This window comes from Pseudorasbora parva, chromosome 15 (genome assembly GCF_024679245.1).
Source record: "Pseudorasbora parva isolate DD20220531a chromosome 15, ASM2467924v1, whole genome shotgun sequence".
Taxonomy (NCBI): domain Eukaryota; kingdom Metazoa; phylum Chordata; class Actinopteri; order Cypriniformes; family Gobionidae; genus Pseudorasbora; species Pseudorasbora parva.
Genome location: NC_090186.1, coordinates 25,789,797 through 25,806,788, shown reverse-complemented (window position 1 = coordinate 25,806,788; position 16,992 = coordinate 25,789,797). Strand labels below are relative to the sequence as shown.

The window sequence follows — 16,992 nt, the reverse complement described above, 5'->3', positions numbered from 1 at the left end:
TGAAATATCCTGGATGGGTTTAGAGTGATCATTTGCATTGCAAATATTATACTGCCATTGTCCAACAGTCAGAAAGCTATTTAGCAGTCTGCCTGTAGTCTGGCTGCAAAAAATACTTAATATGATACATTTATCATTTGTCAAATAAACCGGTAAATACATCCTATACAATCATGTGTTTTGAATTCCTCTTTGCTTGAATTTCATGTAAATTACACCACACAAAATCACCAGTTTTTAAACTTTTATTTTAATCTTTTTTTTTTTTAAATCCAAGAACGTATGAAACACTAAAGGAATTTTGTTTTTAAAAAAATGAACAAAAACCAGTATTTGCATATATTCCTTGCAATATGTCCATCACATTTTGTTCACTAGGTTTAGATCACAACACAACACAAATGTTTGGGGCTTTTGTCTGTAAATGAATATTACTTGCTTTGGTCCTCATACTCTTATTTGTTTGATATCAAATGTGACAACTGATGAAGAATTGATGTGAGCTGCATAGACACCACTTTAACAAAGTCTTGTTATACTTTTACACAATCAATACATTAAGTCATTAAGTTATCTTAGCCTGCATAGGCCAGTTTACTTGAATGTGGCAACTTAGTTCAAACTGAAGCATGGAGCACCAACTGTCCAATGTTTAGTCCGATTGTTTTTTAGTGCCTATATTAATCTGTATGATTTCATTACCACGTTGATGGCTCTCGTTGATCACAGCTCCGAATATCTGGCCTCTGGCCTGTACTATGAACGCCATGTAATTAAACTTTAAAAACACAAAACCAAAAACAAACCATCCTGGTTATTTCGCAGGATATTTCAGACAAGATAATGATTGCCGAAGTGCTTGTTTATTAATACAAAGTAATAATTTACCCTACACCCGTGCAAGCATTAAATGGCATTTCCACATACTTCACATCAAGCCACAATAATTCTACAAGGTGTGAAATATTTGAAATGTTAAGACCTCTTATAAGCCGACTTAAGCTTTAGCTGGACCCTAAACAAAATCACATAGCTCGATTGCTCTGAACAATAGTCCTCATTAGAAAGAGACACTGTAGCTTGCGTACAAACTGAGAGATTTTATAAATCTGTTGATATATGAATATTACATGAATATCTTTGGGATACTGAAATAACTACACAGGATGAATGGTTTACTCGGTGAAACTCTGTTCACATCAACTCTGTGAATGCACAATAAATTAGGGATGAATTTACAACAGTTTGCATAGATTCCTGGGTTCTGCATGAGTGACGATTAAGCGTGTACAACTAGCTGAAAGGCATCGACAAGAGTGTTTCTTAGCTTTTTACATATTTTTAGTGTTCTGGTGCAAGGAAGGAAAAGTGCCTGCCTAATATCAGCGATCTATTCTCCTTTATCATCTATGTGCTTTAAGGGGAGAGTTAGCCTAACATAAAACTGTCATTTACTCACTCTCGTGTAATTCCAAACCTGTAGACCATAGACAAGACCATTGAACTGTTGTCCAAAACAAGACCCTGCTGTCAAAAGCCATCTGTAAAAAGCAGACATTTTTCAAAATAGCTTTTTTTTTTGATACCACGTAAGTCAAAAGATAGTCACATAGGTTTGGAATGACATGAGGGTGAGTAAATAATGACAGAATTTTCATTTGGCTATGCTATCTCTTTAAGGGCAATCATAATATAGAGGGTTATAACAGGTAATAATGACACCAGAGTACAATAATGATGAAATGGTATCAGTATGTGCTTGAATCTCTGTGTTCACTATAAAAAAAGAGCACCACCAATAACAAACAAATAACCCCTTTGACAAAATGATGTTAAATAAACCTTAAACTTTAACAAGCCAATGTGCACCATCATTAAAGCTATAAGAAAAGATGTTATTTATTGGATGTGAAACTATTAGCCATGAGCCAGTTTCATAACTATAAACCTATTTAGCATTTTCAACTCAAACACCACTGATAGTGTGATTTAGTTGATATCTAGACTCAACCAGCGTCTGGATATCCAGTATAATAAAATGAAAACAAAAGCACTTGAGGCACTATATCCCATCAAAAACATTGAGCAACACATCCAGAATTTGCATACACGTAGAAAGTGCAGTTGTAAAGGTTACAATTGGTGTCTAAGTGCATAGATTTGTTCTCACATTTACAGTATGGCTTATTACAAAGATTCAAAGGTTGCAGAGCGAAGCCTCTCATTGTCTCTTGGTGTGCTTGGAGTTGTAGTGGCTCCGCATGTCTTTTCGTAGGCGGAACTTCTCTCCGCAAACGCCGCAGATGTACAGATGCACATCCATGTGCTTCTCCAGATGCTCGCCGCTGGGGAAAATCTGGAAACACACCTGGCAGATAGTCTCTCCGGCAGACAGGTGAGAGATCATGTGTCGCACGTGATCGTGTTTAAGGAACGTACCTTGATCGCACACGGGACAGACGTACCGCGCCATCCCTTTGTGCATGTCAGTGTGCAACCGGAGCTGTCGCTCGCGCAGGAACTGTTTCCCGCAGGTTTGGCAGGTGAACTGCTTTTCCTTGGTGTGCACGGTGTAGTGCTCCCGTAGGTGACACCTTTGGTAAAAGCCTTTGCCGCAAATTGCACAGAAATGCTTGCGCCGATGGTCTGGCTCGCCACTGTCTTCCAACAGGACGGGCCGGAAAGGCTCCTGTTCCGGACAAGCCAACGTATGCTCCACTGCAAGACTTTCACTTTCAAATATCAGCCCACAGAGTGGACAGCGAAAGCCCAGGTCTGCTCCTTCTAGCAAGCTTTCTTCCATAGCCTCGGCATCTTCAAGTAGAAGCGAATCCTCACCTGGGGAGTCCGTTTCGGCCCCTTGGGGTTCACCACAGCGCTCCGCATGCTCTTGCAGCTGCCTGCCTTTAATGAGCACTTGGCCACACCTTCCACAGGCGCAGATATGTCCCATGTGGCTGGAGATGTAATGAGCAGATTGATCCTCCTCCGTCAACAGGGCTCCGCACAACTCACATGGAATGCACGCACCATCTTGCTTTTCCTCTTTGATCCGGTGCACCTTTGGATCCGTTTCCAACCCCGTGCTTTGGCCCTCCAGAGCATCCATGGCGGATACTCCAGCCTCTTCCTCACTGTCAAACTTTATCTGGTCTGAAAGATTGTCTTTGTATGCCCTGGTACGAATTTTGCAGCTCCCTAAATTATGGTTCCCTACCTTCACGACTTTTATAGTTTCCAAATCGCTCTCGGAATCATTGTCTCGTTCCATTTTAATGGTTATATTCTTGGAGAAGGCAGCTTCGCTGTCCATGCCAGTGGCGACAGACCTGATCACTGTCTCTGCATCCGACTTGTGGTCTGGCCAGTCCTCTTCGCCCTTGCAAACTGCTCGGTGTTCATCTGTACCCTCTGAGTTCGAACTCTCGGCTTTGCCAGCATCACCGTAACCCTCTTTGCCGACTTTGGGCGTCTGGAAAGCTTTGCGATTGGTGCATGTGAGGATGTGTTCGATGAGCAGTTTCTCACAGCTGAACACAAAGCCACAATCGTCGCATGTGTATGTGCGTCCAAACCGAGGACGTTCTTTCATGGCAGAGCTTCGGCCTGAAGTTCTCTTCCTCAAGTCACATGGCTGGTCTACAACGGTTTCAACAGAGTGTGGCGGAGGGTGTGGTATGACCACATCTTCAGCAGGCCTGACAGTTGAGATGTTAATGGTTTGACGAGCAGTTGTGGTTGAGGTTTTTGCTGTGCGTTCATTCTCAGAAGGGCTTGGCCGCTGCTGCTCAAACATTCGAACGCCGAACATCATCTTGCCTCCAACCATGCTGGATGAGGACGAGGAACTGGACGATGAAGAGGACGACGCAGATGACGAGGGAGTCAGATTTGACGTTCGGATGTCTCGGAGGTCCTCGAGCGAGTCTGGGATGTAGTACATTTGAAGGTAGGTCATAGATGATTTTAGCTCCTCAAACTCATAGTGATCCACAACGATTCGGCCAAGGTACATGAGCTGCAGGATGAGATCGAAGCACTCTGCGCTGATCTGCATGTTGCTGAGATCAAACCGTGCAGTCCCCTGTTGATCCCGGATGAACATCATTCTGAAGTAAGAGCTGCAGGCTGCCAAAACAGCCTTGTGGGCCCTGAAATAAGTGTCCCCTATGGCAATGCAGCAGTCACAGAGGAAACCCCACTCCCTTTGGTTGTTAAGCTGCTGCAGGACATGCTCACTATGGCTTGGCCTTGCCATTACCCTGTGAACAATCATAAAGAAACACACAGTAAGACCCAAGTTTGAGGAATCTTTTGGCCATGGCCATGATTAATCAATTCACATTTATTTGTATAGTGCTATTCACAATATACATTGTTTCAAAGCAGCTTTACAGAAAATGCATGCATAATGTATTGCAAACTAACTGTGGATGTTCAAAACATACTTTTGAAATTAAATAAACCCAGTTCAGGAGCCTCTTTATACGGTTTTAAAAGTTGAACTATGTTTAAATTGACGTCATGCTTTCCTAAAAATATAACAACACTCATGACAGGACACCCAAAAACAGACAAAGATGTGTGAACGCATATGCCTATGAATAATAAAAACAACTTCTATGAGTGGGTTATATTATGCAAATTATTTCCATGGTTTGGAAAGAAGTTTCCTACTAACGAAGGTTATTTGATTTTTTTTTTTTCATAACTGTAAAATATGATTGCAATTTAAGATAATTGTTTATATTTGAATACATTTCAAAATGTAATTTATTCCTGTGATGGCAAAGCTGGATTTTCAGCATCATTATACTCCAGTCTTTAGTGGCACATGATCCTTCAGGAATAATTTTAATATGCTTATCTAGTACTGACATCCAACTTTTGGACAGTAGTGCATATCAGATAAATATAGATAAAATAGTCAAACTCAATAATCAACTAGTCGAGCTTAGGCACTCACACTTAGATGTTAAAACTAAAGTAAAAACAAAATTATATGTGTATTGTACCTAAATGAGCAACTCACCAGGTAAAACATTTTTTTAAAGGTGCAAACTTGGTTAATAAACTCAATTGATCTGGCTATAATAATTAGAAGGAATCTACAGTATAATTAGCTTCAAATTTAGCTCGTTTCCGTCGTTCAGCTCCATCATAAAACCAACAGAGAGGTTTATATCCCGCCCCCGCGTTCTCATTGGCCTAGTTCAGAGACAGAATCATGCGGGCGTTGTGGCTGTCAATCATACACCGCACTTAAAAGTAAAATCAAACTACTTGGACAACACACTAAAGATCTGACCACACGCCTGCCCATAGTGACAACATTAAGTTTTAAAAGGATCTGTTACTCAAGAGACAGCACAACAGAATATCTGACCACTGTCGTAGGGAGATCTCTCACGCAAGCATGCAGTGCCACCCCCGCGCAGCTTCCCGCACATACGCTATGAGCTTCACATTACTGCAGCTAGTGTTTACACGCAAAACACACGGAAAATACTCACCGACGGTAATGGGCGCTAACTTGTAGCGAACGACAGAATTCGAGTTAAAACACAGAGCGAAGAAGTTCCACCTCTTTTGCCTTCGTCCAAGCGAAAACTTGGGACGAAAATAGCTAATCTCGAGGGCGAAGCCCCTTCTGTGCAGCGCGGATGAAAGAACTTCCGCACAGCCGCTCTGCGAGCTCTATCACCGCACTGAGATCCGGCCCCGCTCACGCAAATCCAGCCCGCCCCAGCACGCGCAGCACAGTGAAAATGCAACCAAACCATGTATGAAAATATGCTCTTCAGGACGAATGCGGTAACATTCGTGTTGAAAACCAAAAAGGGAAATAATTTTGTAATATAGCTTATATTTTGCACTTTTTCCAGCACTATTTAATTTGGCAGTTTTATATAGCCTAATGTTATAGTCTGTAAATAAATAAATATATAAATAAAATGCCAAGCATTTTGGAAAACTGAATTTCTCAAAAAAGTGTGTATTTGATTATGATTGAAATGCTCGTGACGGTCTGTAAAATACAGGCTATTTTTGTAAATGTATTACATCACATAGCTTTATGTGTCATTAATAAACTGTTTAAAATTATGTTTTATATAATTCTCAAATAATAATAATACATTTTATAGGCTATTTCAAAATCAATTGACTGCTAGATAACTTTACATTTATTATAGGCCTATATAGGCTATATAGTGGGGTCTTTAAGTTGTTAGAAGTGTCCCTATTTACGTGTGTTAATCTAAAACAATTTCACGAGCGCCTCAGATGGTCTGTCATAGCCTACTCTTTTGCAGAACTGTCGTTGCTCTTTCGTCCATGCAAGTTTTCAAATGTGTAGCCGATTAATTTTCGTTTAACGAGTTTCCCACACTATAGACTATAGCATTGACAATATTTTACTGCACCTGAGTGATCTTTCGACATAAAAGAACAAAAACGTAACGTACGAGCATACTAAGCAGAGCGTCTTCTTTGTAGCCTATGTTTTCACTATGCGTGCGCCTGGATCAGCTAATGTACAGTACGGTCACGTGACGGATAACAAGCTAAGCCGTCAATCGCATGAAGAACCGCGAGACCATAAGAGAATTTTCCTGCTGCAACAAACACGAAATTATTATCCGTTTCTCTCGTATAGTTGGTAAGACTGCATTTTCTGGGCACCGTGTGAATGCATTATGTCTGTGCTTTGGTACATGCATGTTTTGTTGGCCAAGGTGCATGGAAACGCACACCTTTTCTTCGACAACACTTGATCGGTGTAGACTAGACGTGTAAAAAATTATGATTCTGTCGCGGACAAATCTGCTGGGAGTCAGACCGTGCATGTTGCAGTTCATGAAATAGCTCCTACACGATATTTTGTGTGTTATCAAGTCGTTTGCATTCTCCTATGCGGCGTTTGCTGTTTGTGTGTTCTTTTGTGTAATGAATTTAAGAATCGCTTTCAGGTATTGTCTGGTCAGATCTGCAAGCAAAAATGTTAAAATGTTGCACTGTAATCATTAAATACAAACCAGTCGTTGCTGTTTCTCCGTAGGTATTAAGTAGGATATAATTGATATAATGAGAATGTCATTCTTCGATTAAGTTATAGCCTATATTCAGAAGAACGCAGGCCTACATTCAGAAGAAAATTCTTCCTATAAAACCCCCCAATAATACCTATAAATAATGCAAGGACTTAATTTACACACGCGTTTCAATGTAAAGAAATGCCAATCCTATCCAGATGTAAACATCTGGTATGTCTCAAAATTTGTTCAAATAATATGGCCATTTTGATCGGTAGAGGTCGCCAGTTACTCAGTAAACTCAGGCTCTTCTGAGAGACTCTTCGTTGGTTGGTTCTGGCACTTTATATATATATAAACATATATAAAATGTATGCATTTTTCATTTATTTTTATAATATTCAGTAATATACAAAAGTTTCATAAAGTTGCTGTATTTGACCTAAAAAAAACACCTTTTTAAAATATAGGAAAAATATAGACAGGAGAAATATAGTTTAGAAGAATGTGCTAAGTCCTTACACATGTAATCGTTGTATTCCTGTTGCAGCCATGCATTTTGAAAATAAAATAAAATAATATATATATATATATATATATATATATATATATATATATATATATATATATATATATATTCAGTAATATACAAAAGTTTCATAAAGTTGCTGTATTTGACCTGAAAAAACACCTTTTTATAAAAAAATCTAAATGTGGCATTAAAGAAAAACTTTGAAAAATGTCAGAATAACATTTTAGAAAGACATGAGACAGAAAAGAATGTAAAAGGTGTTCATCATAAGAGTGTTTTTAATAACTCAGGATACAAAAGATACAAAATGTATGTGGCTAGAAATGTAGACTAAATAAACTACACTGATTACATAACATAACATGCAGGACATTGGGCTGTTCAGGTTATGCATAGGAATTAATGTGGTTTAAATTTGTCTTCTATCTATGTATGCTCTATGTAACAGGTGGAGATGGACGTGTCTGGTCATAGTCTGTTCCTCCTGCAGCAGCTGAACGTCCAAAGGGAGTTTGGCTTTCTCTGTGACTGCACTGTGGCCATTGGCAATGTATACTTCAAGGCTCATCGTGCAGTCCTCGCTGCCTTCTCAAACTACTTCAAAATGATCTTTATCCACCAGTCCAGGTTAACTAAAGCTCTAAAACGAACACTTTTTGAAACTACCGGTACCACCTGTTTAAATTATCTTGAAGTGTACCAACATACCAGTACCGAATTGAAGGGTCACCCATAATGCTTACATAGTCTAATAACCTTATAAGAATGTGGAAGTCAAAATTGCCTGATTAATGAACATTAAAATGTGTTACGTATTAATAATAGTATTAAATATAGAATTTGAAGAAAATTAATAAATTGCTAATTGTGTTTTTGACTGTCCTGCTTTTTTTCAGTGAATGCATCAAGATCCAGCCCACAGATATTCAACCAGATGTCTTCAGCTACCTGTTACACATCATGTACACAGGCATGGGTCCCAAACAACCTGTAGACCAGGGCAGACTTCAGGAAGGCATCAAGTTCCTTCATGCCTACCAGCTTTGCCGTAAAACAGGCGAGGGTGGCCCAGATGCTTCCTCTGACCCCATCCGTATGTCCAATCTGTATGGCATTCAAATCTCTTCGCAGCTGGCCAGTAAAGAGAACTCGGGCCTGAAGGCTGGTGGTTCACGGGACCCTGAGGACAGCTGCTCCAGCACTAGGGCTGATCGCGAACATGGCCGTTTAGCTCTCGCTGTAGGGCTGGAGGGCATTGGGTCTGAGCGACAGCCTCAAAGCTTCCGTGCCGCATCTTCTGTGGCCTCAGGGGATGACTCTGACATTTCGGCACGGATCAAACAGGAACGGGTAGAGGAGGAAGAACAGGAAGGTGACAAAGAGCCCTGCTCTCTCTCCCCAGCCCAGGTGAGCCCATGTCAAGCCGGTTTATTCAAAGATGGCCCTCTAGCACTTTTGTGCCCCCGGTGTGGTGAACGCTGTCTGTCACCCGAAGGCCTACAAGAGCATCTTTTTACCCATGCAGCCTGTGCCCTGGAGCCTAGCGGTCTGATGGAAGGCCCTTCAGAGGACAAAACCGGGGAGCACACATCCCTGGAGGAGAGGCGGCTTCATAAGGAGCGCATAGACTCTGGTAGTCTGGAGGAGGCCCTACGGCAGAGCCAGGCCCTGGCAGATGAGCTGGCTGTGGAACTCAGGCGAGGCAGCGGGACCGGGCGGAGCGGCAGCCCATTGGCAGCCTTCACACGAAAGCGAAAGATGGCATGTGCCGTCTGCAATCTTCGTTTCTCGCAGAAAAGCCAGCTGCAAGAGCACATGTTCGCCCACGTGGGCAAGCCACTGCGATACCATCGCTACAGCCGCTTCTGCGGGCAGCTGCTCCACGGCTGCGAGGGTCAGCCAGATATTACCGCAGCCACAGGAGAGGAGGCAGCCAAGGACACTCAGGATAATGGCAGCTCCTGCTACTCACTGGACTCTGAGGTGTCTCAGGAGAGCGTGGACGCAGTGACTGTGGAATGACTGGAATATTAATGTGAACACAATGTATGGTGAAAGAATATTCCAGGTTCAGTACAAGTTCAAGCTCAGTCGACAACATTTGATTACCACAAAAATTAATTTCTACCCATCTCTCATTTACTTAAAAACAAAAGAGCAAAAATCTGAGTTAGAGGTAGACACTTTGGAAGTGAATGGGGTCCATCCCTGTTTCAATAGTACAATCACAAGACGTAAACAAGTTACATGTCAACATGATTTTAGCTATTACTTACTAACTTTTTCTGTGTAAAGTTTTACTATATCCAATATCCAGGCCATTGATTTAAAGTTGACAACAGCAGGCACACATGTTGACTAGCGCTTGTGTGGGGTTAAGAAATACCTGCAACTCTGGAGTAAAAGAGTACAAAGGCATTTTTATATCGGTCATAGCACAGACACTGGACAAGGATGACATTTTCTAGTGTGCATGTCGACTGTGTTCATGTACGCTGTCAAATGGAGTATCCCTAGATGTGTTCGGCTTTATGTAAGCATTCACATCAGAAATTAAGTTATTGGGCTTAAGGCTGTAAACCCTAAAACTTTAAAACTACTTTTAAGTTTAATTCCAAGTGCCTTACCATAATGTCAATTTTTGCTTTTTTAAACATGGACAAGTCGAAATTATGTTTTGTGCAAAATGTCATAAATGCTTTTGATTGAGTTCAACTTATACTGAACCCAGAATATTCCTTTGTTGAATTTTGTTTTCTGACTCAGCACTTCTGTCCTGTCTCAAAAGTCTCTGTCAGTGTTAAAACATAAAATAATTTTGTGTTGATGATTGTAGTGTTGATGTATAATGATGTTGCTGACTCTTGGATGACTGAACACTGTTGGATTAATTATATTTAAAAAAAAGTATTAAATCGACAAGCACACATGCATGAAACTCAAATCACACTATAAAGTGCCACATTTGACAAATGACAGCAGTCATAATATTTGTTTTTATATTATAAAACAAATATTATGGCCAGCTTAAGCTAATATTATGAGATTATTTCTTGTTTATTTTTTGGGTTGTGGCCTAATGAGTGAAACTGACTGTGCAAAGAGTCTAAATGATTTTTTCTCTAAATCGAATTTCCTACTAAACGGGTTCAGTGCCTTAGAATATTTTTTGCCAAACGTCTCTGTAAAGAAAAGCACTTAAACTATTGCTCAGCCAGTTGACCCAAATCCAGATGTTTTTCATTTTCAAGTTAACAGTGAACAGTGCCTATTTGTGCAAAGTCGTCCAAGACATCTACACAATCAGAAAAAAATTCTAATGAATGTGAGCAACTGGTGCTTTTCTAAAAGTTTTTTGATATGTTGAAGGACTTTCATGATTATATTGTGTACGGAAAACAAAGAGTATAATCCAAGTTTGCTAACAATCTTACTACATAAACTGGGACAGTGCATAACAAGATGGGATAATGCCACTACAAATGTCTAACATGACACTTTAAACAAAAACAGTAATGGCACATAGTTTCCAGGCATGTTTCAAACGCTGAGACATGAAAAAAAAAAGGTTTTTTTATTTAGAACGATTGATCAACTTTAAGACAACACTGATGATAGACATGGTTTCTTTGTGCTGTATTTGAACTGTCAAAGCACCACTTTTTTGAAGTTATACTCATTGAAAACTCAAATTGAGGTTGGTGTACTGTGATGAGTATTTTAAATCAGCAAAACTGGCATTTGTGTTACTTGTGTGACTTGTGTAGTGCATTTAAACAGTCACTTTCAATTTTATTCATCATCAGCACTCAGTGCCATTGTGATTATGTGTTTGGTTATTTAATTATTTAATTATTTTTTAAATAAATGGCACATGGAATAAACTGTGATTTATAATGCATCTGCTTTGGTTGTATACTTGTCATTGATTTCAAATGAACTGACTTTAAAGGGACAGTAAACCCCAAAATGAAGGTTCTGTCATCACTTATGTTCTGTCATCCTCAAACCCTATCATTATAATCCTGCTGCATATTCTACAACTTTAAACACAAAACATTATACAATGAAAATCAATTTGGTCCCCATGGATTTTCATTGCATGGACAAAATCAGTTGAAACATTCTTCAAAATATCTTCTCCTGTGCTTCACCTTATACACGTTTGCAACAACATGAGGGTGAGTAAATGTTGGGTGAACTTTCCTATAACTGACCATCTTGTAGTAACATCTAAGTGCCACAAGAGAGTAGCATGTAGTCACAAAAGCAAACATCGTCCCTGCTGCCAACTCTTCAAGCATTACATGTACAGTATACAGTCACTTAACATAACATCTAACGACGTCACTGTAGGCTTCAGTCAGGGCCTCATTTAAATACGAATAGAGCAACCAATAAACATACCTGGGTTCTACGTCCACTTACTTTCAAAAAAATTGCTGCCTTAAAGAATTAGTTCACCCCCAAAAATGCGTTCTGCCATTAATTACTCGCCTCATGTCGTTCCAGTCCCGTAGGACCTTCGTTCATCTTCGGAACACAAATTATATTTTTTTAAGAAATTCGAGAGCTATCTGATCCCTCAGGCAGCTATTTAATTAACACTTCAATGCCCAGAAAGGTAGTTAAAACAGTTGTCTATATGTGACTACAGTGGTTCAACCTTCATTTTATGAAGCGACGAGAATATTTTTTGTGCAAAAATTAGAAATTTTTTTTTAACAATTTCGGCGAAAATCAGAATTCTACAGTTTACGTTATAGTGCATGGCTTTCGAGCTCTACGGCAGCCGATGCTGTTCACGTGAGCACCACGATGCATCAATATGATGACTCGGGAGCTGCACTGTTTTATTAAATAATAATAATAATAATAATAATAATAATAATAATAATAATAATAATAATAATAATAATAATAATAATAATAATAATCAGTGTAAGAGACTGGCACAGGCAGTAATGAAATTTAGGAATAAAGTCATTATTTAAGTGTTCTCGTTGCTTCATAAAATTAAGGTTAAAACACTGGAGTCACATGGACTATTTTAACGATGTCTTTACTGCCTTTCTGGGCCTTGAAAGTGTTAATTAAATAGCTGTCTATGAAGGGGCAAGAGAGATCTTGGATTTCATCTAAGATATCTTAATTTGTGTTCTGAAAATGAATTAAGGTTTTATGGGTTTGGAACAACATGAGAGTGAGTAATTAATAACAGCATTTTAATTTTTGGGTGAACTAACCCTACACAACATACCATAAACATGTGGCTCAGTGCCTTCTTGGAATCATGTGAGATATTCAATGCTATAGAAACAAGACTGCAGTAAAATAGGAAACAGTATTGCACTATAAAAATATGAATAGAAGGTGACATTAAATAAAAAGTGTACAAACATCATGAAATATCATACAAACAAATTTATAGCCTTAAAATTACACAATCAATTCAAACTTTTCCACAATCTGACATCAATCATTTTATCTTTACAAACATTTCCAACGTGTTTATACATGTCATCTTACATTTAAAGAAAATCCTCTTTTACACAATTTATTTCTACCATCTCAGTATCATCTCTGAATAAAGAATGTGAATATGTGTGGTTATGCATGGTCCAAACTTTGCTGCTGCTCGATTGTGAGCTGTTCCACAGCACCACGGATGGCTGCTCTCACCATTGAAACTGCCGTCTGAATCAGTAAAGTCTCATTACATCGGCCATGGTCCACATTTAGCTCAGAAGGATGTAGTAGTGTGTTGTTTGTTAGGCTGTTTATTTTTAAATGTTGCCAGGACCCATTCATTGTAAGACCATCAAACTGTGGTGCCTCATCCATGTTCTCTTCCTCTGATAAGTATGCATGCTCTATAGTAATCACTGGCCTGCATTTTGCACCATTCTCCATAGACTCCTTATTTAAGACTAGCAGATCACCTGATGATGTAGCCGGAAACACAGACTCTAAACTACAGCCACTGCAACATGAAAGAGGAACTTCAGAATCCAAATGACCACTAGTTTGTAACACCTTGTCTTCTTTATTCATACTCACATCTTGGTCAGGACAGATTTCTTGATGATCTTTATCCATGTGGTCAGACTCCGTATTTATGTTAATGCTCACGTCTGCACTGAATGTAAATGTTTCTGGAATGTTTTCCGCTCCTTGTTCTTCCTTTTGGTTCTCTTCTTTCTTGATACTGGGAATGTCCATAACAGCCACAAGTGATTGATTCTGTTGATCAGCCACGTCTTTTTGTGTTGCATTGGAAGCACACTCAAACTGATCAATATGAGGTGCTTTCTTCCTTCTTGGAAAGATGCGGTAGATCTTTTTAAATGTCAATTTTTTTGGTGCCGTTATCTCCTGAAAAACTATGTCGCCGCCTTGCTCTTTACATCCGCTTCCTAGACTGACATCTTTGGATATGGCAGATCTCTTAGAAATGGGCCACACTGTGAAGAAAACTCTCCGTTTGCTTTTTCCATTTTGAACTTCCTTATTGTTTGCATTACTCAATTTATTCTCAGACACGGAGTTGCACATGTTGTGTTCAGCTTTGTTTCTGTTTTCTGTTCTGTCTGATTCCTTCATCTTGCCACATCGGAGGAGTGAGGAAAATGTCCTCTTAATGGATGCTTTTGAAGTGCTTCTGGTCATTTTCATTTTATTTCCCATATTTTCATCTTTGCTTTCACTCTCCTCCAGTGATACAAGAATTCCTGAGGTATCTCCTGGAGCATCTGGTTGGGTTTCCCTCTCCTCTGAGGTTTTTTGAGGGCTGTGGTGGCTAATAAGTGAGGATTCATTGTCTTTGCCATCATTGTTTTCTTGATCATTATTTTCCACTGTGCCATCGCAACATTTAGCTTGTCTTTGCCTTCTCTGTGATTTACCCTCCAATTTATCCCTTGATTTGGACTTCCCCAGCAAAAGTCTTGGTGGACCCGTCAGTTTTCTCTTCAGGCCCACCTTCTCCTGACAGTCTGGTAATTCTGTCTCTTGTGTGGACATGGCTAATCAAACAGTACCAAAGTCAATAACGGTTCTCACTGGCAATATTGGATCAATTACATAAGCGGGTGCTTTCTCCACTTACATATTGTCAGCTTAAAAGATGTAGATGCTGCAAAACAACACAAAAACATTGCATTGCAGAAGTTAAATGTTCTCTTTATTTTACTTGTTAGTAGAAATATATTGACTTATTTGTCTTTTTCTATCACAGATTCTATATTTAGAATGTGTATCTCTAAGTAGAGTGTATTTTTATCATACATGAGAGAACACACGGTGCAATGTTTACAGCACAAACTAGCATACTGGGCGTTACACCAATGAGAAGTATTTTTTATATGAAAACATCCTAAATTTAACAGACTAGACGTTTTGCTAAAATTTCCAACAGTAAATGTGAACTCTTAAAATACCATTGATAGCAAATAACTTAATCTATAAATTAGGCTGCCTATAGGCGACACGAATAAACATGTCTCAGCATAACAAACTCGACGACTTCTCCGAGGATACTTTTTGCTTGTGACGTTTTTATCTTTGTGACAAATATAAACGGCTATTACATTTGCGTCTTAATCTTTATGATGACAAATAAAACTACGAAGAACACCATGGGCTAACTAAGATTTAAAAAGTGGTAAAACAATGTACTCATTAATGTTAAGTTAAAACACCTACCTGTAAGTGAAGAGCACGACGCAAACTTGTCACTGTTGTGGAAGGCGACGAGATTCAAAGAGCTTTATAAATCCACTCGCAGAGACTTGCGCCGACACTCAGCATAGCAGGATACGCGCCTATCTGTTTCCATAACGACCAGCTGATTGACGCTTTATGTGAGCGTGCCCGTCACCCATCCAATCAACACGGCCATGGCGGAGGCTCTGTTAGCCTAATGTGAAGATATTATTGATATCCATCATTGCTAGCACATACACAACTTCCTTTAACAATTTCTATTTTGCCTTTTTTTAGTCCACTTAAACGTCGAAAACACACTAAACTGTCAATTGATTCAGCTACAAGTAGTCTACTTTTGGCCCCTTTGAACACGTTTAACACTCTCATTAGTTTAATTTAGCCTATCTAATAACAATGTCATTGATATTTGACACTGTGGTAATACTTTTTGAATATCTGATACTGTATAAAATATTTGATTCATGTGACAGTTACCTCGTTTTTTCACATAGGTCTATCAAATGTCTATTTCATCTTAAGCATGATCAGTTTTGTCTCCTTGGTTACCAAATAGGCAAGATTTGATTACTTATTTAGGGTGCAAAATTATTGGTCCTGATGAGACTAGATGATTGTAAAACCGAGGATAGCTCTAATTTCTGTTCAAACTTATAGGGAAACAAAAGTTAAATGTATCTAGGATTGAAGCTATTCTAGACATATTTCTGTGACAATGGCATAAATTATAAACCAAGTGTGATATGATTTTTTCCCTCTTCATTTTTTTTATTTTCTTTATTTATTTATTTTAACAAAAATTAACAATCAGTGTTGTGTAAGTTACTCGGAAAAAAGTAATTAATTACTAGTTACAAATTACATCTTCAATAGTGTAGGCCTGGTTACTACTGTACACATTACTCTTCTCTTCCTTATTTGTTTTCAGTCCACAAACAAAGATTTTAATGGTTATGAATTAGCGTATTGATTACGATTTCGGAACACCAATGTCACGTGTTTTCAGCAGTTTGGCAGTTTGACACACAATCTGAATCATGAATCAATACGCTAATTCATAACTGTTCAAATCTTTGATTGCGGATTAAAACAAACACAGAAGAGAAGACAATGCTGAATAAATTCGTAGTTTTTCTTAATTTTGGACCAAAATGTATTTTCGATTAACCAATTAACCAACTGATGTCACATATGGACTACTTTGATGATGTTTTTATTACCTTTATGGACATGGACACTTTACGTACACTTTTATTGGAGGAACAGAAAAGCTCTCGGACTAAATATAAAATAACTTAAACTGTGTTCCGAAGATAAATGGAGGTCTTATGGAAGTGGAACGACATTAGGGAGTTGTTAATGACATCATTTTCATTTTTGGGTGAACTAACTCTTTAATGTTATGATGCGACAAGAATACTTTTTGTGTGAAAAAAAAAACTGCAACTGGATAGAGCTACAACCAACCAGAGCAATGTGAAGCGGAGCTAGATTAAAAGTAGATAGATTAAACTTTCGCCGTATCCGGTTGGCAAAACTCTGAGCACATCTTCCCTTCTTAAGAATGACTTCAGTGCCGTTCTTTGTTCTTTTCTCAAAGAAAAGCTTAACTCTAGCTTCTTTGTTTACAAGAAGCCAGCAGAACGTCCGCAACTCTGCCGTCATTATGTTAAGCCCGCCCACCAACTCTATACAAGTGTG

General features: G+C 38.9%; 3 protein-coding genes across 4 annotated transcripts; 1 reads left to right on the top strand and 2 right to left on the bottom strand.

The window, feature by feature from the left end:
* Positions 1-844: 844 nt before the first annotated feature.
* On the bottom strand, positions 845-5,767 carry zbtb1 (zinc finger and BTB domain containing 1). The gene is made up of 2 exons (XM_067417472.1): positions 5,514-5,767; positions 845-4,262 (listed from the first exon to the last, which is right to left on the bottom strand). The coding sequence occupies exon 2, from the start codon at positions 4,256-4,258 to the stop codon at positions 2,222-2,224; it is 2,037 nt and encodes a 678-aa protein (XP_067273573.1). The 5' UTR covers positions 4,259-4,262; positions 5,514-5,767; the 3' UTR covers positions 845-2,221.
* A 558-nt stretch (positions 5,768-6,325) lies between these two features.
* On the top strand, positions 6,326-11,472 carry zbtb25 (zinc finger and BTB domain containing 25). The gene is made up of 3 exons (XM_067418585.1): positions 6,326-6,661; positions 8,015-8,193; positions 8,463-11,472. Exons 2-3 carry the CDS (start codon positions 8,021-8,023, stop codon positions 9,586-9,588), a joined length of 1,299 nt encoding a protein of 432 aa, XP_067274686.1. The 5' UTR covers positions 6,326-6,661; positions 8,015-8,020; the 3' UTR covers positions 9,589-11,472.
* Positions 11,473-12,975: 1,503 nt separating this feature from the next.
* Positions 12,976-15,388, bottom strand: si:dkey-1h6.8 (uncharacterized). Of its 2 annotated transcripts, XM_067418584.1 has the most exons (3): positions 15,271-15,379; positions 14,675-14,701; positions 12,976-14,591 (listed from the first exon to the last, which is right to left on the bottom strand). In XM_067418584.1, exon 3 carries the CDS (start codon positions 14,587-14,589, stop codon positions 13,177-13,179), a length of 1,413 nt encoding a protein of 470 aa, XP_067274685.1. In that variant the 5' UTR covers positions 14,590-14,591; positions 14,675-14,701; positions 15,271-15,379; the 3' UTR covers positions 12,976-13,176. The 2 variants fall into 2 exon arrangements, with proteins under 2 accessions (XP_067274685.1, XP_067274684.1); XM_067418583.1 differs by having other exon boundaries at positions 12,976-14,701; positions 15,271-15,388.
* Positions 15,389-16,992: the final 1,604 nt, after the last annotated feature.